We start from the raw sequence: 24950 nt of genomic DNA, 5'->3' as shown, positions 1-24950 counted from the left end.
ACATTTAAAGCAGGGGGATACATATAGAGTAAAGGTAAAAGGCTGGAGCAAAATCTATTATGCTTCAGGTGAAGTCAAAAAAGCAGGGGTAGCCATCCTTATCTCAGATCAAGCAAAAGTAAAAATTGATCTAATTAAAAGAGATAAGGAAGGAAACTACATCCTGCTAAAGGGTAGCATAAACAACGAAGCAATATCAATATTAAACATATATGCACCAAGTGGTATGGCACTCAACTTCCTAAAGGAGAAGTTAAGAGAGTTGCAAGAAGAAATAGACAACAAAACTGTAATAGTAGGAGATCTCAACCTTGCACTCTCAGAATTAGACAAATCAAACCACAAAACAAATAAGAAAGAAATTAAAGAAGTAAATAGAATATTAGAAAAATTAGGTATGTTGGATCTTTGGAGAAAATTGAATGGAGATAGAAGGGAATATACTTTCTTCTCAGCAGTTCATGGAACCTATTCAAAAATTGACCATATATTAGGACATAAAGACCTCAAAATTAAATGCAAGAAAGCAGAAATAGTAAATGCTTTCTTTTCAGATCATGATGCAATAAAAACTACATTCAACAAAAAGTTAGGGGGAAATAGACCAAAAAGTAATTGGAAACTAAACAATCTCATCTTAAAGAATGATTGGGTGAAGCAGCAAATTATAGATACAATTAATAATTTCACTCAAGATAATGACAATGATGAGACATCATACCAAAATTTGTGGGATGCAGCCAAAGCGGTAATAAGAGGGAATTTTATATCCTTAGAGGCTTACTTGAATAAAACAGAGAAAGAAAAGATTAATGAATTGGGCTTGCAACTAAAAAAACTAAAAAAAGACCAAATTAAAAACCCCCAATCAAATACTAAATTGGAAATTCTAAAATTAAAAGGAGAAATTAAAAATATTGAAAGTAAAAAAACTATTGAACTAATTAATAAAACTAAGAGTTGGTTCTATGAAAAAGCCAATAAAATAGATAAGCCTTTGGTAAATCTGATTAGAAAAAGGAGGGAGGAAAATGAAATTAGTAGTCTTAAAAATGAAAAGGGAGAACTTTCCACCAATGAAGAGGAAATTAGAGAAATAATAAGGAGTTATTTTGCTCAACTTTATGCCAATAAATTTGATAACCTAAGTGAAATGGATGACTACCTCCAAAAATACAGACTTCCCAGACTAACAGAGGAGGAAGTAAATTGCTTGAATAGTCCCATTTCAGAAAAAGAAATAGAACAGGCAATTAAACAACTCCCTAAGAAAAAATCCCCAGGACCAGATGGATTTACATGTGAATTTTACCAAACATTTAAAGAACAATTGGCCCCAATGCTATATAAATTATTTGATAAAATAGGGAATGAAGGAGTCCTACCAAATTCCTTCTATGACACAGACATGGTACTGATACCTAAACCAGGTAGGCTGAAAACAGAGAAAGAAAATTATAGACCAATCTCCCTAATGAATATTGATGCTAAAATCTTAAATAAGATATTAGCAAAAAGACTACAGAAAATCATCTCCAAGATAATACACTATGATCAAGTAGGATTTATACCAGGAATGCAGGGCTGGTTCAATATTAGGAAAACTATCAATATAATTGGCCATGTTAATAACCAAATTAACAAAAACCATATGATCATCTCAATAGATGCAGAAAAAGCATTTGATAAAATCCAACATCCATTCCTATTAAAAACACTTGAGAGTATAGGAATAAATGGACTTTTCCTTAAAATAATCAGCAGCATCTATTTAAAACCATCAGTAAGCATCATATGTAATGGAGACAAACTGCAACCATTCCCAATAAGATCTGGAGTGAAACAAGGTTGCCCACTATCACCGTTACTATTTAATATTGTATTAGAAACGCTAGCTATAGCAATAAGAGCTGAGAAAGAGATTAAAGGAATAAGAATAGGCAATGAGGAAGCCAAATTATCACTCTTTGCCGATGACATGATGGTATACTTAGAGAACCCCAGAGATTCTGCTAAAAAGTTATTAGAAATAATCCACAACTTTAGCAAAGTTGCTGGTTATAAAATAAACCCACATAAGTCATCAGCATTCTTATATATCACTAACAAAATCCAACAGTCAGAGTTACAAAGAGAAATTCCATTTAAAGTAACTACTGATAATATAAAATATTTAGGAATCTATCTGCCAAGGGAAAATCAGAAACTTTATGAGCAAAATTACAGACCACTTTTCACACAAATTAAGTCTGATCTAACCAATTGGAAAAATATTAAATGCTCTTGGATAGGGCGAGCAAATATAATAAAGATGACAATATTACCTAAACTAATCTATTTATTTAGCGCTATACCAATCAGACTCCCAAAAAACTATTTTAATGACCTAGAAAAAATAACAACAAAGTTCATATGGAAAAACAAAAGGTCAAGAATTTCAAGGGAATTAATGAAAAAAAAATCAAATGATGGTGGCTTAGCTGTACCAGATCTAAAATTATATTATAGAGCAGCAGTTACCAAAACTATTTGGTATTGGCTAAGGAATAGATTAGTTGATCAGTGGAATAGATTAGGTTCAAGGGATAAAACAGTCAACAAATATAGCAACCTAGTCTTTGACAAACCCAAAGATCCCAGCTTTTGGGATAAGAACTTACTGTTTGATAAAAATTGCTGGGAAAATTGGAAACTAATATGGCAGAAACTAGGCATTGATCCATACTTAACGCCGTACACCAAGATAAGGTCAAAATGGGTTCATGACCTAGGCATAAAGAATGAAATTATTAATAAATTAGAGGAACATAGGATAGTTTACCTCTCAGACCTGTGGAAGGGGAAGGTCTTTATGACCAAAGCAGAACTAGAGATCATTACTGATCACAAAATAGAAAATTTCGATTATACCAAACTGAAAAGTTTTTGTACAAACAAAACTAATGCAGACAAGATTAGAAGGGAAGCAATAAACTGGGAAAATATTTTTACAGTCAAAGGTTCTGATAAAGGCCTCATTTCCAAAATATATAGAGAATTAACTCTAATTTATAAAAAATCAAGCCATTCTCCAATTGAAAAATGGTCAAAGGATATGAACAGACAATTCTCAGATGAAGAAATTGAAACTATTTCTAGTCATATGAAAAGATGCTCCAAGTCATTATTAATCAGAGAAATGCAAATTAAGACAACTCTAAGATACCACTACACACCTGTCAGATTGGCTAAGATGACAGGAAAAAATAATGATGATTGTTGGAGGGGATGTGGGAAAACTGGGACATTGATTCATTGTTGGTGGAGTTGTGAACGAATCCAACCATTTTGGAGAGTAGTTTGGAACTATGCTCAAAAAGTTATCAAACTGTGCATACCCTTTGATCCAGCAGTGTTACTACTGGGATTATATCCCAAAGAGATTATAAAGAAGGGAAAGGGACCTGTATGTGCACGAATGTTTGTGGCAGCCCTTTTTGTAGTGGCTAGAAACTGGAAACTGAATGGATGTCCATCAGTTGGAGAATGGCTGAATAAATTGTGGTATATGAAAATTATGGAATATTACTGTTCTGTAAGAAATGACCAACAGGATGATTTCAGAAAGGCCTGGAGAGACTTACACGAACTGATGCTGAGTGAAATGAGCAGGACCAGGAGATCATTATATACTTCAACAACAATACTATATGATGACCAGTTCTGATGGACCAGGCCATCCTCAGCAACGAGATCAACCAAATCATTTCTAATGGAGCAGTAATGAACTGAACTAGCTATACCCAGAAAAAGAACTCTGGGAGATGACTAAAAACCATTACATTGAATTCCCAATCCCTATATTTATGCACACCTGCATTTTTGATTTCCTTCACAAGCTAATTGTACAATATTTCAGAGTCTGATTCTTTTTGTACAGCAAAATAACGTTTTGGTCATGTATACTTATTGTGTATCTAATTTATATTTTAATATATTTAACATCTACTGGTCATCCTGCCATCTAGGGGAGGGGGTGGGGGGGTAAGAGGTGAAAAATTGGAACAAGAGGTTTGGCAATTGTTAATGCTGTAAAGTTACCCATGCATATAGCCTGTAAATAAAAGGCTATTTAATAAAAAAAAAAAAAAAAAAAAAAAAAAAAAAGAATGTAGCAAAAAAAAAAAAAAAGAAAATATTTCATAATTCACTTTCTCCATAGTATTTACAACAATGCTGAGCACAGAATAGAAATCAAATAACTTAATTGATTTAAATGGCTGAAAATATACTTATTACTACAATGATATTCTAAACTATTACTATAATTAAAATACTTCAAGAAATACATTTGTAAAACAAGAATTAATAATTAACCAACACAATGATAAAAATCTTACATCAACATTCAATAGGCTAATATATAACTTTTGCCTTAGGGAGTATCTAACCTTGGTGAAAATTAAACTGAAATATTTTTTTTAATCTGTTTTGTAACATGAAGATGACAATTCACAAAGTCAATCCAATAACACCAAATTGTGAATGGAAAGTTAATTCACACCTTAATAAGATATTTTTCTGATACTTTGATTTGCATTGGACCTTACATGGCCCCAGAGGCTAATGTTGAACATTAACTGGCTGCTGAATATTTTAACAAAAATGTCATCCAAAGTCATGAAACACTGCCTCACAAACAACAGGAACTTATGATTTCTAAATTCACTTAACCTTTCTCTGTTCCAAGGATTTAGGTAACTAATAAGTATAAACTGAAAAATAAACACTCCTCAGCTCAAGGTAGATCTCAGTGTCCAAGAAAATATAAAAATCAAGTTTATTGCTATATTTGCTGAAATCCTTGAAAGAACATTTCTTTTAATACCATCCAATGAAAAGATAAAAGGAAAAGTGGATGTATTTACTGTGGGTATATTTACTTTGTTAATAGGAAACCTAGCAGATGGTGATTTTTTTTTTGGTAATATATTTTTTTCCTGAAGCAATGGCATGCCAAACTCCAATTAATATAGTAAAGAAAAGGATCATTTGCAAGAGCAAAGATGGAGAGTCTATTTTTAAATTCCAACAATAACTTGATATTAGCATTATTAAAAATAAGTCCTTACAAATTATTAAGTGTCTTTTGTGTTATAAAAGCTATTCTTTGTTGAGAAGGAAAGAAGTTGTTTACATAAAGCAAATGACAGCACAAATTAGAAAAGAGATGTATGTTAATAAGCAAGAGACTGTGCAACCTCTCTGAATTTTTGAAAAATCTTTTTGGTTGCATATGTGCAATTAGGCAGCACAAATCTTATATTTTTAGTTCAACTACAAAGTTTCAATGGCAGACCTAAAAATAATTCTATTGCTTTGTGCATGAAAATGTTGCACATCAATGCTTTTAATTGAGTTCTTAACATGAACTCTCTTGAAAATCTATTGTTAAAGGTTTTATTAATAAGGAAAGACTATAGCAAATTGTAATGAGTTTCCATTTTATCACACTCATCTCTTTTAGGTGCAGTGAATAGCACTGGATGTAAATTCAAAGAGACGAGTTCAAATTTGGTTTCAGACACTTAATAGTTGTGCGACCCTGGGCAAGTCACTTAATCCTGTTTGCCTCAAGTTTCCTCATCTGTAAAATGAGCTGAAGAAGGAAATGGCAAACTGAAACAGCTGAACAACAACAACATACTCATCTTCACTAAAAGAGTGATAATTCCAATCAACTATTCTGTAGAACAATTTGGAACTATGCCTAAGGGGCTATATAACTAAAGGGAATAAATACCCTTTGATCCAGCAATGTCACTACTGTGTCTTAAAGAGATCATAAAATAAGGAAAAGGACCCAGATGCGCAAAAATGTTTACAGCAATTCTTGTTGTAGTAGCAACGAACTGGAAACTGAGTGGGTGACCATCATTTGAGGAATGGCTGAACAAGTTCTGGTATATGAATATAATGGAATATTATTGTTCTATAAGAAATGATGAACAGGCTGATTTCAGAAAAGTCTGTAAAGATCTACATGAACTGATGCTGAGTGAAGCAAGCAGAACCAGAAGAACATTGTACACAGTAACAACAAGATTATGTGATGATCAACTGTGATGCACTTGGCTCTTTTTCTTTTTATCAATGAGGTGACTCAAGGCAATTACAAAAGACTTGTAATGGAAAGTGTTATCCATATCCAGAGAAAGAACTATGGGGACTGAGTGTGAATCGATTTTCATTTTTTTTTGTTTGTTTGTTTGTTTGTTTATTTTTTTCCCTCATGGTTTTTCCCTTTTGATTTTTCTTGCACAACATGACAAATATGCAAATATGTTTAAAAGGATTGCACATATTTAACCCAATCTGATGATTTCTTGCTTTCTTGAGGAGGGTCAAGGTAACAGAGGAAGGGATAAAAATTTGGAACACAAAGTCTTACAAAAATGAATGTTGAAAGCTATCTTTACAGGTATTTAGAAAAATAAAATACTATTAAGAAAAAAATAAAGTCAACATCCTTCTACTCTTTAAAGAAAAAGAAAAGAAAGGGTTATAATCACCAAGCAGCTTATGTTTAGTTATTATAACATTTATGTATTATAATAAATATGTATTATGATTATTTTTATTATACATATTCATATTACTTATTACATTGTCATTATTATTACTAAATTTATTATTAATTAATCATGATAGCTAACATCTAATGGTTCAAGGTTTGTGAAATATTTTATATATACTTTCTTCGATTCTGACAACAAACAGATGAAGTAGATATCATAATTATCTCTATTTAACAAATTAAGACAGATAGAGAGAGAGAGAGAGAGAGAGAGAGAGACTAACTTGCTCAAGGTCACATGACAATTAAGGCAATATTTGAACCCAGATCTCTCTGATTCCAAGACCAGAGTTTTATATACTACTTATTGCTGCTTCTATCTTTTGTTAGTGTTATTTAATCATTTCAGTTGCGTCCAGCTCTTTGAGACCCCGTTTGGAACTTTCTTGGCAAATATATTGGGAGTAGTTTATCATTTCCTTCTCCAGCTGATTTTACAGATGAGAGAACTGAAGCAAACAAGATTAAGTAACTCACCTAGGATCATACATCTTGAGTATGAGGACAGTTATGAATTGGGTTTTTCTGACTCTAGGCCTGGTATACCTAGCTGCCTGCTTCTACTCTAATTCTATACTAATCTTAAGAATAAATTTTATTAATTTTATGAATACAGCTACTGTTAGAATCCTTACAAAGTGATAAGTCAGTTACCTAATTTAGCATGGTACTTAGAAAATTCTCTAGCTCTCTAATGTATTTAAGTACTCATTGGAGTTCACATTTTTGGGGGATTCACAAGTCAGCATTCAGTATGAGATTCATTAGTTTACACCTCCCACAATCCCATTCTCTCAGAGGAGTCAACCTTTGGGTTCACACCTTTACGAGATCATATATAAGAAGTTCTTAGAGCTTCAGTCAGTCAGTTCGGGAGAATGACAAGCTAGAGACTGCAGTCGGGCAGAACGAAGGATTCAGAAGAATAGAATCAAGATTCAGAGGGAGCTGGAGGTGACAAAGGACAAGCTGCAAGAGCTCTTGGAAGCAAGCAGAGAGATAGGCCTCTAAGAAAACTAACAGGGCTATTTTGGAAGAGACAATAAACGACTGTACTTAAATCCCTGGCTGAGTTTGAGGTGATTATTGATCTCAACTGAAACTAAGGCTGCCTCCAGAAAACCTTCCCAAGAAACCTGCTCCCAGAGAACCATCATATTTTAGAAAAAGAAGAACACCACATTTGAACAGAAGAACACATTTGAAGCTACAATTCTTCAGCTCTAATACCATTTTCTTTGGAGACTTTTCCTTATTCCTTATTCCTCCTTTTCCCCATCAATTGCTAATTCTTTCTCCTCCAAAAGTTAGCTTCTGTTTGCATTGTGTTATCTTGTATGCATCTACTGATAAACATGTTGTCAATACCAGACACATCAAATTTCCAAATTCGAGAGTGCAGAATACCACGTAATAGGAAAATGTTTCACAAAATCAATAAAAATGCAATACAACATAGAAAATACCAATTTGTGCTTTTCTAAATCATTTTGCTTCCTCCCCCCTCTCCCACCCGTAGCCCATCCTTTTTACTTTGTGTTTGATACCACTGTTCTTAACCACTAGGATGTAAACTCCTCAAGGACAGAAATTGTTTTTATTTTTTCTTTGTTTTCTCTATGGTTATCCTGGCACATTTTAAAAGTTTAATAAATGACTGCTAATTGATTGATAACTAGAAATATCTTAATGTTGCATATCAATATAATATGCATAATCAATATAATAAGGAATGCAAGACTAACAATTTTACAGAAATGAACTGGAAGAAGGATTTTTAGAAATAAGTTTAACATATATCTGTAAACACATATATTTATATAGATAATCCTATATCTATCACATCCCCTCCAGCAGTTGTTTCTCTTTAAATTGCAGTTTATTCAGTGACCATATCCTTCAGAGTCTTTTTTTAAAGTTCAAACTGTCCCCACCACCACCATACACACACACAATGCAGGACCTAGTCATTGTCCAGGAGAAAGAGTTTCCTAATGAATTCTGAGTTCATCAAAATATAAGTATTTATGGGCCCTTTGGTTTGTATCTCCCAAGAAGATCCCTTGGTATTTAATAAAAGATAAATTTCATTGATAGGAAAAGCTTCCAAAATGAACTTGTTGACTCTTCTTGAGGGACAAAATGTTTCAAAAGAACACACTCCCTTCTTGCTGACCTATAAAAAGGAGCCTTTAGATTTTCTGGATCTTTTTTCATTCATTTGAGCTTATCTTTGAGATACTGGAAGAGCAGGATAAATACAAGAGTAGTGGGTTGTCCCACATATCCCAGCAGCATCAGTCACCACTAGTGGCTGTCTTGGAGCAAAGGCATATGGCAAGTTGTATGTGCTCATATCTAAGTCATATATGGTAGCTTTGGGATAGATGCAGGTGAGCAGATGAGTGTTCCTAGATAATTTCAAGTTCCTGCTCCCAAAACTGAAGAGGTAATAGTTCAACTCTTTAGCAGCAAAGTACTGAGGTAACCTTTCACCAACTAGTGAGGGTTCTTGAGTCTTGCCTCTTTAGGAAGCAAGTTCAAGAATCCCAGAATCTGGTCTCCTAACCAAACAAAGGCAATTTAATAAATAATAAGATTTCATAACACAGCTTCTTAACCAGAAAAGGGGGAATTTCCTGAGCAACATATGAGTGACATGACCACATAAGTAATCCCAAACTTGAGAATTTTATAATCCAATGTCCAGAAAGAAAACAAAAGTTCTAGATCCAGTATTCTACAAAGGAAAGACAAATTTCTAAGTAGAAGAGAGAAGCTCATATACATGGCTCCTAGGCTTGAAAGGAGGAACAGCAAGGAAAGAAAATCACAAGATGGTGGAACAAGAGATTTACATAATAATAATAATTTGCAATAATAAGCATTTATTAAATACCTACTATGTACCAGGCACTGTGCTAAGTGCTGGAAATACAAAGAAAGACAAAAGAGAATAACTGCCCCCAATGAGCTCATAGTATAATGGAGATCTTAGATCTTGAATTATTTTTCTGACAGTGATTGAGGTCTCAAGCAGTTTCAAATGCTGCACTAGGTAGAAGCTGCTCATACCTAAATGTAATCATCATTTGTATAAGTGCATCAGATCTGATGTCAAGAAAGTTTCTTCAAAATTAAAACTATCCAAAAATGGAATCAGTTATCTTGGTATGTATTAGAAGTCTTCTAGAAGAGGCTAGCTGACAAGTTGTTAATTAAATTGTAGTAGGCATTTTGGGGTTCAATACATACAGCCCTGGATCTGGAGTCAGGAAAACCTGAGTTCAAATTCAGCTGCAAATACTAACTGCGTGACTCTGGACAAGTCCTATAATTTCTGTTTGACTTAAGTCTACTAGAGAAGGAAATGGCAAATCATTCCAGTATCTTTGCCATGGACAGAATAGTCCATGAGAGACTGAAGAATTGGATACTTTTAGATGATGGAAGAACAACTAGGAGTTCTTTGTCAAGGATGAATTGGCCCAACTAGTCACTAAGGTCCCTTCCAAACTTACATTTTCTGATTACAAGACTCCAAAAAGCATCCAAATGACAGTGCAGAAGTATACATCTGGGGAATTCAACTGATGTCTGGAGTTAAATAAAAATGCTATCCTCCAATATAAAAGGATTGTTAATCAGAATCTTTTACATGATGGACTTCTCCAATTCCAGACCATGAAATGGCAGGAATCCTAGATTCTTAGGGTCTATGAATAGGGAAGTGCAACTTCCAAAAGGTCTTGCTAGGTCTTAAGTGCTTATGGTCTCAGGACCAGCTAAACTAAATTCTGAGAGGCTCATTGAGACATGTCAAGAATCATTTATTAAGTTCTTATTGTGTGCCTGGCACTGTGTTTAAGCTCCAAGAATGTGAAACAAAGGCAAGAAGCAGTTTCTAATCTCAAAAAGCTTACATTCTGATGGCTGGAACAACTATGCATATGCATATAAGATATTTTATTCACTTCCTTCAATTGTGTCTGACTTCAGACTTTTGGAGAATTTTCTTGGCAAAGATACTGGAATTGTTTGCCATATTCTTCTCAGTTTATTTTACAATTAAGGAAACTAAGGCAAAGAGGGTGAATCACCTAGATCATACAGCCATAAAGTATCTGAGGCCAAATTTGAACTCAGGAAAATGAATCTTTCTGATTTTAAGTCTAGTGCTCTATCCACTGTATCACCTAGCTGCCCCTATATATAAGATTTATCAGGATAAATTGGAAGTAATATCAAAGGGAAAGCCCTGGGGTTGGAGGGAAGAGAAATGAGGATAAGAGAAGTGGGAACCAGGAAAAGCTTCTTACAGAAGGTAAGAGTAGAGTCTGAAGAATATCTGGAGATGTTTGCACACCATGAGATGAGTTCTTTCTTTAGACACAACAGTTTATGATCAAATACTAGCTGCTAACAAATAGAGGAGTAGTAATGAAAGGAATATACACACTAGTGAAATTACAGAATCTCTGAACTACTGATAAATTTATATTATGAATATCTATTATAAAAATATGTGATGATTTCTAATTTACCATTTTATAATTATTTCTTTACAACACATATTCAGGCATCTTCAGCATATCAGAGGGAGTTCACATACTAAGAATTCCCACACATTGGCAAAAGGAAACCAAAAATCCTTAAAAGTTCTTAAGCCATCGTTGTGATAAATGAATATCTCCATAGGTCATTTCATGTAGTTGAATGCACACTATTTAAAATTATAATCATATATAAAATATGGTACAATCAGTTCTGCTATGACACAACATTTATGTTTTCCAAGAGAACTGCTATGCAAAATCACACAAGAAAAAATACAAAGCTTATGAGAAATGCAGGGTCAGAGGAATAATACTCAAAAACTATGTCAGCAACATATTAAAGAGAGGAATGTAATAAAAATAATAAGTCCATTTTAAACATGTTAAATGATTTAGAAGTACATAAAAATATAATAAAATGTAGTACATTTGCAAGCAAGTTGAGCAGACCACAACTGAGGGCTTTCAGTAGCTTTTCTCCTGCACCAGAAGATATATAATAAACATGGCCTCAAGTCTTTAAAAAAAAAAAAAAAGAAAAGAAAAAAACCTAGTTTACCTATGAAATTGGGCCTCAGAAGGATTGTACTTTGTGAGATAAGATTATTATTTTATTAACATGTTATTTTAATAACATCATTTTCTGCATACTGTTTCTCACAGAAGAAACTGAGCAGAAGCAAACTTGAAATACATATTATGTTCAAAATTTTCTGTAATATATCAATTGCACAGGAAAAAAATTGATATTTTAAAAATGCAGGTCCATAGCAGAACTAGTTATAATTGTCTCCAGACCAATGGAAATGGAGAGTGTGAATTCAAATAATATAGCCATTTGGGGAAGTTGTTTTCCCCTTAATCAGGGTCTAGCTGCAATTTCTAATTCATAGTTTTTATGATTTTACTCTTTTTTTTTGCATTAAAAGAATCTTGATTGATATTAAGTATGTATTACTCACTTTAGTTGTTAATTCATTGACTTTAGTTCTTGTTTCCTGTCTATTTTTACGCAAGAAATGTAATTCTTCTTTTTGCAAATCAAGGCTCTTCTTAACTTTTTCTACTTCTGTACAATAGTGCTTAAAAACCTGCTGTGTATTCTTTAAGTCTTTCCTATGAGAATGGCAAAAGAAAGATTATTCACACTCACTAGAAATGTGAACACTAATTATATTTCTTTTGTATTCTAGTTTTGCCATAGACAAGTCACCATCTCTCTGAAACTTAAGTTTCTCCATTTGCAAAATGGAGACAACTTTATAGGCTTGTGATCTTATACCCTGAATACGCCTCAATAAAATCATTCTTTTCTTGCCATTAGGACTGGAAAAGGAAAAACCTTGATATACCATTGAATTGATCAGAAACTCCAGGTGCTTTTTCTCAATCTTGCTGGGATAATCCCCCTCCTTTTGAGTACTGCCTGTCCCTTTATTGTCTCTTGTTCTAGACCCTCTTATCTTGACCCTTATCCTGTCAGGATTAAGTTATGGTCCTTTCTTGGAATTATGGCTTGTCCACCCACCAGTGTCCTCATGACTCCCCTTATCTGCCTTCTTTTCCCTTATCAGATTGTATGCTCAGGTTATGCATCCTGTTTAGCTAAAACCCTATAAAAGATCCCTGCCTCAATTCCTCATGGCCAAATGATTTTTGAACATGAGTTCAAAGCTCCTCACATTAAAAGATTAAAAACCAATTTCTGTCTTGGCTCAGTTTCTCTGGCATTACATTGAGGACCAAATGAGTTATTGAACAAAAGTCCTTGTAAGCCTGAAAATGTTATACGAATGTCAAATATTACTATTATAATTACAACATACCAACAAAAGAATATCTACTGATTGAATGTCATATACCATATTTAACCACATGATTTCTTCTTCTTTCCTCTAAAAGTTTTATTCTAAAATAGAAGAAAGAGAATAAAAAAGAAAAAACACAAACAAACAAAAAAAAAAATAATAACCAAAAAAGAAGAAAGAGAAACTTGGAGAGAGTATATGAGATTCTTGGTTCTAATCTACTAGTGCTCTCCCATAGAAATCTTTATATCATATATATATATATATATATATATATATATATATATATATATATCTTTAGAATTTTTGCTGCTTTAAAAAAAATCATAGCAAAGCTCACTGAAACCTAATTGTTTTCCATTGTTTCCATTCCTTTAACAATTCTTTGATTTTCCAAAAAGAAAAAATACCATTTAGACTAAAAGATCATAGTGGGAGAGTTCCTACCTGTGTTTCTGAAAAACTAAGTTAGTGGTTCAGCTCTATAATTATTTCTGGGAAAGGAAATTCCAGTGTGGAAACTCCCTTCCATCTCATTAGAACTAAGCACTACTTGACAGAATTTAGATACTGGTTTTTTCAACTCTAATACTATCCCATATTCTAGCTCCTACTTTATCATACTGTTTCTGGATGGAAAGTGGGAAAAAGAAAAAGGGTGATAAAAGTATTTGAACTTCAACTACCTAAAGAAAAACTTGCTAAGAATTAGAGTTATCTGAGGTGATTCAGTTTCAATATTCTTGTGATGGAGAGTTATCTGCACCAAGAGGGAGGACTGTGGGAACTGAATATGGATCACAACATAGTATTTTCACTTTTGTTGTTGTTGTTTGCTTGAATTTTGTTTTCTTTCTCATTTTTTCCCTTTTTGATCTGATTTTCCTTATGCAGTATGATAATTGTGGAAATATGTATAGAAGAATTGCACATGTTTAACATATATTGGCTTACTTGCTATGTGGGGTAAAGGGTAGGAGGAAAAGGGGGAGAAAAAAATTGGAACACAATATTTTGCAAGGGTGAATGATGAAATCTATCTATGTATATGTTTTGAAAATAAAGGGTTTATTTAAAAAAAAAGAATCAGAAATATCCAAAACTAAAATGAGTTATCTTCGGATGTGTTTGTCTCCCTTTTACTGAGAGATCTTTAAATGAAGATGGGTGATAATCCTTTGGCCAGACATGATATGAAGGTTTTCATTTAGGTAGGAGTTAGAATGAATGGCCTGTAAGAATGCCTTTCAATTAATGTGTATTTCTTTAAAACTGAAGAAGCCCTTTATTATATTTGGTGAAAGAGGAAGAAGAAATAAAATATGTACATAATAACTAATATAAAAAAAGTTGAGAAAAGACAAAGCATTTATGATAGATAGTTGGGGGGGAAGAAAACTGAATAAGGGAGGAGACATGTAGGAGGTGGCATCTGAATTTAAACTTCAAAGAACAATTGGGATTCCAAGCAGTGGACATGAATAAGGCAGTACATTGGAGGTATACACACAGTCTGTGAAAAAGAATGGCACTGGAAATGGAATCTAGAGGTAGGGAACTAGTGGGACTAGAATGTGAAAAACTTTAAGTGCCAGTCTGAGTTTTTATTTCACCTTAAAGACAATAGAGATCAGTGAAGGGCATTTATTTATTTACTTTTGAACAGGAAAGTGACATTGGTGACATAAAAAAAGGGGAAAGGACTCCCAGGTGTACAAATGTTTGTAGAAGTTCTTTTTGTAATGGCAAGAAACTGGAAACTGAGTGGGTGTCCATCAACTGAGGAATGGCTGAATAAGTATATGAATGTAGTGGAATATTATTGTTCTATCTGCATCCAGAGAGAGGACTGGAGACTGAATGTGGATCACAACACACTATTTTCACCTTTTTGCTAGCGTTGTTCTTTGTTTGCTTGTCTTTTTTCTTTCTCGTTTTTTTCCCTTTTGATCTGATTTTTCTGTGCGTATGATAATTGTGAAAATATGTTTAGAAGAATTGCACATATTTAACCTATGTTGTATTACTTGCTGAGAAATTTAGGAGGAATGTTGAAAAATATCTTTGCATGTATTTTGAAAAATAAAAAGCTATTATTATAAAAAAGAGAGAAAAGAAGGGGTAATATTAGAAAGACATTTCAAAAATGAAATTGACAGGTCTGAGCAACACATTGGATGGGGAGTGGGAGTCAGAGACTGAGAAGAATTCAGGATGATTTTCAGGTTGCAGACCTGAGATAGTAGGAGGAGGAGGTTGCACTTGACAGTCATAAGGTAGGAGGAATGTCAGGTTATGGTCACATCTGTGTTTTAGAATTATTCATTTGGCAGCTGCGCAAGGAATAATTGCAGATTGGAGAAATTGGTCACCAGGAGATTATTCTAATAATCTTAAGCAAGAGATAATGATGCCCTAAACAACAAGAGCAGCTGTATGAGTAGAGAGATAAGAGCAGATATAATAAGAGTTGTGAAGGTAAGATGCATCTTATTTAACCATCTACTAAATCAAAGTGATTATGACTCCAAAGTTACAATACAGGTGGGTGGGAGGAGAATGGTGAGGGCTGTCAACAGAAGCAAGAATGTTTTGGACAGCAAGTTGAGAAAGGAAGATAGGGAATTCCATTTCAAAAATGTTGCACTTTGGATATATCCTTCTCATAGCGTAAGCCTTTAAAAACTCCTGGAGTAGAGAATGTTATCTCATCTCCAAGTAAACTATAGTTCCTCAAAGGAATGAGGACTAATTTAATCTAGAAGTGACTCTGCCACTAACTAGCTGTATGACTCTAGGCAAATCATTTGCCTCTTTGAGTTACAAGATTTTGATCTCTAAAATAGGGCTAATGTTATTTATTTGCTCCATCTGCTTCACAGAGTCAATAGTGAGAACCAAATAAAATAATTTGTAAGAAAATACTTTGCAAATTGTAAAGATAAAATATTAGAAAACTATGTCTGCTTAACTTGTAAACCCACAGAACATATAGCTTAGTAACTCTTTCTTTCCATTACATATATATATATATATGTATATATATACATATATATATAATTATAATGATGAGGTGCTACTACTCAGATATTCATTTTTACTTTAATCAGATCTCTTCTCCTGGAATGACTTCTACAATAAGAGAAAATGTAATTGGGCATGCAACAATAAATTTTTTAAAATAACATAAGCCGGTTTTGTTCCATCAAAACAGTGAAGAACTTATCTAAGGGACTTTATTCTTGGAAAACAATAAATGAAATTTCTTTGAATATGGAATATTCTAGATATAAGCAAAATGTGACTAGTGTAATTGTTTTTTATTATGTTAAAAAAAAGTTTCTTCAGTTGTAAAATGGACATAATAATAGCATCGACCTTGTGGTGTTGATGTGAGGATCAAATGATATCTTATTTTTTTAAAAAAAAAGTGTTTAGCTAGTCCCTAGCACATAGTGGGTGCTATATAAATGCCATAATCACTTTCATCTTGTTTTCCCTTTCATGTACAAAGTGTCAGACAGTAATTGCTTCCTATGTGTTTTGCTCATAATTTCATTATAGTAATTCCTCCTTCCTAACTCCCAAAATGTTTTTGGAAAAGTGAGCATAAATCATACTTTTGGCAAGTCATTTCCAAATCCCTTTCAGAAAACTTTTAACAGAAAATTTTTAAAAGTCCTCCCAAAGGATGGACAGAAGCAGCTACACCAAAAGAAAGAACACTAGGAAATGAATGTAAACTGCTTGCATTTTTGTTCTCCTTCCCGGGTTATTTATACCTTCTAAATCCAATTCTCCCTGAGCAACAAGAGAACTGTTCGGTTCTGCACATGTATATTGTATCTAAGATCTATTGTAACCTATTTAACATGTATAGGACTGCTTGCCATGTGGGGGAGGGGGTTGAGGGAGGGAGGGGAAAAATCGGAACAGAAGTGAGTGCAAGGGATAATCTTGTAAAAAATTACCCTGGCATGGGTTCTGTCAATAAAAAGTTATTAAAAAATAAAAAAATAAAAATGTTTTTAAAATGTTAAAAATTCAAAAGTGAATGCCAAAAATAAGTATACACCCACACACATATACATACAATAAAGAAAATGTATTCAGTATATAACATAAAAAAAAAAAGTCCTGCCAAGTTGTAAATTGGTTTCTGGTCCCAGGAACACAAACTACTTCTTCTTGTGGCATAATTTCAGCTCAATAAAGCCAAATATTTTGAATTTCTCCCTCTGTACAAGGTTAGCAAATAATGCAAAACCTAAGTTCCTGGGTAATTATATGTCCCTCAGAAGTCATATGATGGGAAATCATGTAATTATAGAGGTATTTTATCTATGGATTATTTAATTATTTAAAATTTAATTATATAAAATTATTAATCTATGGATTATGCCCATAATACACAAAAATTTAATGCTGGATTTGGAATAAGAACAGTGGAATCCTCTCCCTCTTCTCATCCCTCTCTCCAAACCTCTTCTGCCCCAATTTCCAAATAAATATAGTAAGCTTCCTATATGGGCCTCAGTTTTCTTATCTGTAAAATGAGGAGCTTGGATCTAATAACCAATAAATGTACCTTGGTGTTATCATGCTATGATCTTTTTGGAAGAAAAATGTAAGAAATGATGTATTATGGAAATTAGGACCATTCTTGGACTTTTATTCTTACTCTGGGGTAATAAGGAGCAACTCTTCCTTTTCAAAACTGAGATCCCAAAGGGAAATAAGTCCTATATCTCCCAAGAAACTGAATGCTTTGTACTGGAGTGGCAGAGGTCGAGGTAAGAAGCACAGCCACCCAAAAGAGGGAGAGGATGTCAGAAAGTTTTAAAATAAAAAATACTTGTTGCTGTTGTTAATTCTCTTTGCTAAAGATTTTGAGCAAAATAGTTCATGTTTACACTCTCATTTAAATTATTTTTTAAATTGTCAGATAAAATAACATATTTATGACTAATGATTTTAAAACCTATTTTTCATTTTTAAAAAAGATATTATTAAAATGCTAAGAAGAATTCTATAAAGACTCAATGTTACTGTTCTAGAGAAAAAAATTGTTCTTACTCAGTGCGATCTAAGTTTTCTTCAGCTACTTTTAGATCTCTGACCATTCTTTCTTTTTCTTTTTTAGACATTCTAATGGTTAATTGATACTGAAACAAAATCTGGTCCAGTGCATCCCGAACTGCCTGGCATGATGCTAATGCCTGAAAAAGAAAAACAAATGCTCATTAAAACATCTTATTATTATTATAAGTGAGCTATTGATACATACAAATGAAAAATCTCAGGAAAATAATTTGAAATTATTATTTGCTTTGCAAGACAAAAAAATATACATACTCAAGATTATACTCTATATTCCTTTTTTTTTAATCTATCTTTGCAGCCTTTGCAGCCCTCTTACACATTCTGCTCCATAATGTCTGCTATCATTTAGCAATGTCTGTCTCTCTCTCTCTCTCTCTCTCTCTTACACACACACACACACACACACACACACACACACACACACAAACATTCATTTTCTGTGTCTTTTCCCTGGCTGTCATTTCTGGAACATTCCCTTTCCTCACTTCAGCCTTTTTCAATCCCTGAATTCCAACAGAACTCCAGAGTTCTTTCCATTCCAAGTCTTTCCTGGTCCCCCAGCAAGTAGAGACTTTCCTTTCCAGTTCACTTTGCATCTGATTAGTAAGTATTTTGTATGTAGTGTTTTCAGTCATCTCACCTATTAGAATGTAAGTTCCCTGAAAGCAAGAACTACTTTGCTTTTTTTCTTATATTACCATCAGTTATATATGCTTCTATATAGCATAGTGGACTCTGTGCAAAGTAGATGCTTGGTAAGTGTTTGATGGTTAGTTGATTAATGAGATGTGGATCCATAATTCAACTCAACAATCATATACTGAGCATCTGTACCACACATCTGGGGACACAAGAGAAATATATGATAAAGTCACTACTCTCAGATTTATTCTTTTTTTTAATGCTTCACTTATATTCAGACACAATCAGTTTCTTCTCCAGGTACAGAGAGGACTTTTCATTATAAGTTCTTCAGAGTAGTCGTGGATGATTGTTCTACTGAGAATAGCAAAGTCATTTACACTTGGTTACTCCAGAATACTGCTATGACTTTGTATATAGTCCACTTCACTTTTCTTTAGTTCAGTTAACATTTTCCATGTTTTTTTAACAATAAAATTCTATCACAAACACATACCACAGTTTATTGAGTCATTCCCCAATTGATGGGCATCCCCTCAATTTCCAATTTTTTTGCCCTGAGAAGAGAGATGCTATGAATATTTTTGTACATATAGGTCATTTCCCTTTTTTAAAAATTTCTTTTGATATTCATACCTATTAGTGGTATTGTTAGGTCAAAGGATATGCAAGAATTTATAGCCTTTTGGCACAGATCAGATTCACTTTTGTAAAAAAAAAAAATAGCTATTTATAAAAGTTTTACAATTAAGGAAAATTGCAAACTAGAATAAAATGCAATATTCAAATGATTATTATGAAATGTTAAATATTCCCAATACACCACTGATCACTGATGTTGTCATAGCTAGGAACCTATCAGTAGAAGTCCCTGAAATGTATATATTTGAATTCACTCTATTCAAACTTAAAATTAAAGTAAAATGTACTAATTGGGAGACAACTATCATTGAATATAAGAGCTACAATCAGGAAGAACTGAGTTCAAATTTAATCTTAGACAATAACTGTGTGATCTTGGATGTCACTTTACCCTGCTTGCCTCAGTTTCCACAACTGTAAAAGGAACTAGAGAATGAAATAGCAAACCATCCCCCCAAAAACCCTAAGGGGGTCACAAAGAGTCAGACAAAATTGCAAAAACAACTGAACATCCCCAAAATGTAGCAATTGGTTCTAGTCCAATGGAAATATGTAGAGGGAGCTTGAATAATGCAATCACATTAACAGCTTCATTATCTGTACTAATCACTAACTAGAACTTAGCTGTATTCCTTCCTGTTGTACAGATCCCAACTTGTACATCATTGCTTGCTCATTCCATGGAGCTTTTATTTATATCTATCATAAAGAGTCTATCCAATGAAAATATGAGCTATGAATGTAAGGAAAGAAAAGAGATCAACATGGACCAGCGTGATAAAAAAAAAAAAAAAAGACCTTGAGAGGAGGTGAGAATGATAAGTAATAAATTTGGTAGTCCAACTCTCTATGACCCCATTTGGGGTTTTCTTGGAAGAGTTACTAAAGTAGATTTCCTTCCTCTGCTCATTTCACAGATGAGGAAATTAAGACAAAAAGAATTAAATGACTATCCTGAAGTCATAGCTAGTAAGTGTGTGAGTAGAGATTTGGACTCAGGTTGTCCTGACTGCAGGCTCTCTGTGCCACCTAGCTGTCTCCCAATTAGTACATTTTACTTTAATTTTAAGTTTGAATGAAGTGAATTCAAATATATGCAATTTGAACTCAGATCTTTCTGACTTCAAGTTTAGTATTGTACCCACCTAGCAGAGGAATAAAGAGTGATAGGTAAAACATCTAGAGGAGAAAACATTATTTCTGAGTCCTCTTCTTGATAACAAAGGTGATCTAAACTCATTAGAGTCATAATAAAGAAACATCACTCTATAAGTCACCCAAAAGGCCAAAGGAAAAATATTTGGCAAGTACACAAGAACAGTGAAGGTGTGGGATAAGAAGTATCATAAAAGATTTCATTATGCATCATATATGATTGGAAAGGGAATGGACTGGTCACATGGCAAGAATCAGATCTGTCATATGGGTAAACTGAGTATGACTCTGATATTAGGCAAAATTAAATGCTTGGAGGAAGACATTTGAGTGTTACATAGGTACTTTTTAAAGTAACTATGGAAGGACATAGACAAGAAGTACAAAAGATAAAAAGATCCAAATATGAGCTGCAAAAAGAGAGGAGGTGCCCATATTGATAAAAAATAAAACAAAATATAAAGATAAAAAAGAAATACTGTTAAAATATGGTGTGTGATGGAAGATAATTCCTATCTGCCATACTTTCAATGAGTAATAAAAGGCAGAAGGAAGGCAGGAAGGGAAGAAGGAAGAAAGGGAGGGAGGGAGGGAGGAAGGCAGGGAAGGAGGGAGGAAGGCAGGGAGGGAGGGAGGGAGGAAGGAAGGAAGGAAGGAAGGAAGGAAGGAAGGAATGCAACTTGTGTAGGGCCTATGGTCACATTTCTACCACTTCCCAACTGCATTATCATTTTTCTGGATTTCTTTCACCATGTTTAAAATGAAGGAAATGGGCAGAGCCAAGATGACGGAGAGTAGACAGGACTTTGCCTGAGCTCTTCCTGGCTGAGAAGTCCCTCAGAATCAACACTAGATCAAGCCTCTGAATAGAATTTGGAGTGACAGAACCCAAAAACATTTGGGGTATAATAATTGTTCAGCTTAAGATATCTTGGAAGGACTTCAGGAAAAGTCTGTCTTAATTGGGCAGGGGAGAACACAGTTCAGAATAGGCCTAGCAAGGAGCAGCATTGGCTACTCTGTTCTGATTTAAAAAGCCATAAGATCAGCAGAACAGCTGTAGGACCTCCAACAAAACCACAGAATACAAATGTTGCCCCCAAATAACAGGAAGGACTTGGTCAGGCCCATCCAGCACAGTGGGGAAGTCTACAACATCACAAACTCCAAGTATGGTCTGTAGATGGCCCCTCCATTACCCAGCAGAGGATGATTGGGACAATCTCCTCTGTACCCTAGGAGCACAAGTTAACTTTTAAAAAAGAATAAAAAAGCAACAAGAGCTCTGACTATAGAAAGCTAATATGGAGACAGAGAAAATCAAAACACAATTCCAGAAGAGGACAGCAAAGGAAAAATGTCTTTAGATGAAGCCTCAAAGGGAAATATGAACTGGTCTCCAGTTCAAAAGGCTCTCTTGGAAGAGTTCAAAAAGGATCTTAAAATAGAGATAGAAGAAAAATGGGGAAAAGAAATAAGAGCTATATAGAAGAGTTATGAGAGTTGGGTGGGGAGAGGGAAGCCAACAGCTTGGAAGAGGAACCACAGAAATTGACTGAAGAAAACAACTCCTTAAAAAATAAATTTAGCGAAATGGAAAAAATATACTGAAGCAACTTCTTAAAAATAAAATGAGCAAAATGGGAAAAAATCCACCAAACAAAACAATTTTTGCAAGTTCAATTGGCTTTCAAATACAAAAGGAGTTTTTAAAAATGCTAAGTGAAGAAAATAATTCACTAAAAATTAGAACTGGACAAATTAAAGTGAATGACTAAATGAAAAATCAAGAATCAGTTAAACAAATTTTTTTAAATGAAAAAATAAAATGTAAAATACCCCACTGGAAAAACAACTGACCTGGAAAATACATCTAAGAAAGATAATCTAAGAATTATTGGACCAACTGAAAGCCACAATGAAAAAAAAAAAAAGAGCCTAGACAGCATCTTTCAAGAAATCATCAAGTAAAACTGCCTGATATCTTAGAACCAGAGGATAAAATAATCTTTGAAAGATCCACTGATCACCTCCTGAAAGAGACCCTAAAGTGAAAACTCCAAGGAATATTGTAGCTAAATTCTAAAATTATCACATCAAGGAGAAAATACTGCAAGCAGCCAGAAAGAAATAATTCAAATGTCAAGGAACCACAATCAAGATTACTCAGGACCTAACACCTTCCACTTTAAAGGATGAAAGGGCCTAGAATATGATATTATGGAAGGCAAAGGAACTTGGGACTATAACTAAGAATCAACAGCCCAGAAAAATTAAGCATCATCTTTCAGGAGAAAAAAAAAGGATATTCAATGAATTACGGGATTTTCAGTCATTTCTGATGAAAAGACCAGAACTGAACAGAAAATTTGATCTCCAAACACTGAATAGAAGTATAAAAAGGTAAACTGAAGAAAAAAATTGTGTTTTTTGAAGATTAAAACATTTACAACTCTACATTGGAAGATTATATGTATAACTTTTGAAAAATGTATTTTGTCAGGGCAGTTAGAAGGGATACACTAAAGGGTGTAAGTATAAATTGACTTTAATGTGATGATATGAAAAAGAAATTGGTGTGGAAAAAGAATTGTCCTGGGAGAAGAGGAAAGTAAAAGGTAAAATGGAATAAACTATATCACATGAAGAGACACAAAAGACCTATTATACTTGAGGGAAAAAAGGGAGTGGGATGAGCATTATTTGAACCTTAATCTCATAGAACTTAGAATAATATAAACTAAGAGGGAATAACATACATACATAGTTTGGCATAGAAATTTGTCATGGGGGGGGGGGAAGAAAAGGGAAACCTAATAGAAGGGAGGGCAGAAGTAGAAGGGGAAAGGGATTTTTAAAAAGGGGGAGACCTGAAAAAAAGGAGGGCAGATTGAGACAAGTAGTAGTCAGAAGCAAACTACTGATGGGGAAGGAAATAGTGAAAGGAGAGAGAAAAGTGTAACTTGAGAAAAATAGGATGGTGGGAAATATAACTGTGAATATGAATGGGATGAACCCTCTCATAAAACAGAAGCAGACAGAAGAGTAGATGAAAAGCCAGAATTCTACAATATGTTGTTTACAACAAACATATTTGAATTAGAAAGATGCAAATGGGGTAAAGGTAAAAGGCTGGAGCAGAATATAAAGAGCTGAAGTAAAAATTAAAAATAGGGGTAAGAATCCTGATCTCAGATCAGGCAAAAATAAAAATATATCTAATTAAAATAGATAAGGAAGGAAACTACATCTTGCTAATAGATAAAAAGAGATACTGAAGTAAAACTAATACTAAACATATATGAACCAAGTGGTACAGCATTCAAATTTGTAGAAGACAAGTTAAGTGAGTTGAAAGAAGAAACAGGCAACAAAACTATACTAGTGTGGAATCTCAACCTTCTTCAATCAGAACTAGATAAATCTAACCACAAAATAAACAAGAAAAAAAGTTAACGAGGTGAATGGAATTTTAGAAAAGTTATGTATAATATGAAATTTGAAGAAATTTGAATGTATAAAACAAAGTTTACCTTTTGCTCAGTAGTACGTGGTACCTACAAAAAACTGACCTCACAATCAAATGCAGAGAGGCAGAAATAATAAATATACCCTTTTCAGATCATGATGCAATAAAATGTATGTGTAATAAAGGACTATGGAAAAATAGATAAAAAATTAAATGGAAACTAAATAATCTAATCTTAAAAATGAATGGGTCAAAAACAAATCATAAAAATAATCGATAATTTCATCCAAGAGAATGACAATAATGAGACCATGTACCAAAATTTATGGGATTGTGGTGAAATAAACTTACCCTTTACAACCATTATTATTCAATACTGTACTAGAAATGTTAGCTTTAGAAATAAAATAAAAAGAAACTGAAAGACTATAAGTAGGTAATAAGAAAACAAAACTATCACTCTTTGCTGAGGCCTTGATGGTAGAGAATCCTAGAGAATAAATTAAAATCTCTTAGAAATAATTAAAAGCTTTAGCAATATTTCAGGATAGAAAGTAAACTCACATAAATCATCAACATTTCTATGCTATCAACAAAACCCAGCAACAAAAGATAGAGAAATTGTATTTAAAATAACTGTAGATAATATAAAATATTTGGGAGTCTACCTACCAAAACAAAGCCAGGAACAGTATGAACACAATGGCAAAACATTTTTCACACAAATAAAATAAGATCTACACAACTGGAAGAATATTGAGTGCTTGTATACAGATCAAGCTAATAAAATAATAATGAAAATTCTACCTACATTATTCTACTTATTCAGTGCCATGCCAATCATACTGCCAAGAAATTACTTTAGAGGGATAGAAAAAATAATTACAAAAGTCTTCTGGAAGAACAAAAGGTAAAGAATTTCAAGGGAATTAATGGGGGAAAAAAAAGCAAGGAAAGAT

The 24950-nt window shown here is 33.5% G+C and overlaps 1 protein-coding gene across 1 annotated transcript in view; it reads right to left on the bottom strand.

Moving 5' to 3' along the window:
* CCDC178 (coiled-coil domain containing 178) overlaps positions 1-24950 on the bottom strand; it is a 610238-nt gene that overhangs the window by 470484 nt on the left and 114804 nt on the right. The window contains exons 10-11 of the mRNA XM_031946472.1: positions 18057-18199; positions 12135-12288 (exon numbers count right to left, since the gene is read on the bottom strand). Coding sequence (XP_031802332.1) covers positions 12135-12288; positions 18057-18199 — 297 coding nt within the window. The remainder of the gene's footprint in view (positions 1-12134; positions 12289-18056; positions 18200-24950) is intronic.

Source organism: Sarcophilus harrisii, chromosome 1, assembly GCF_902635505.1.
Source record: "Sarcophilus harrisii chromosome 1, mSarHar1.11, whole genome shotgun sequence".
NCBI lineage: Eukaryota > Metazoa > Chordata > Mammalia > Dasyuromorphia > Dasyuridae > Sarcophilus > Sarcophilus harrisii.
The sequence above is the reverse complement of the archived record's forward strand: the minus strand, read 5'-3'. Positions and strand labels throughout refer to the sequence as shown.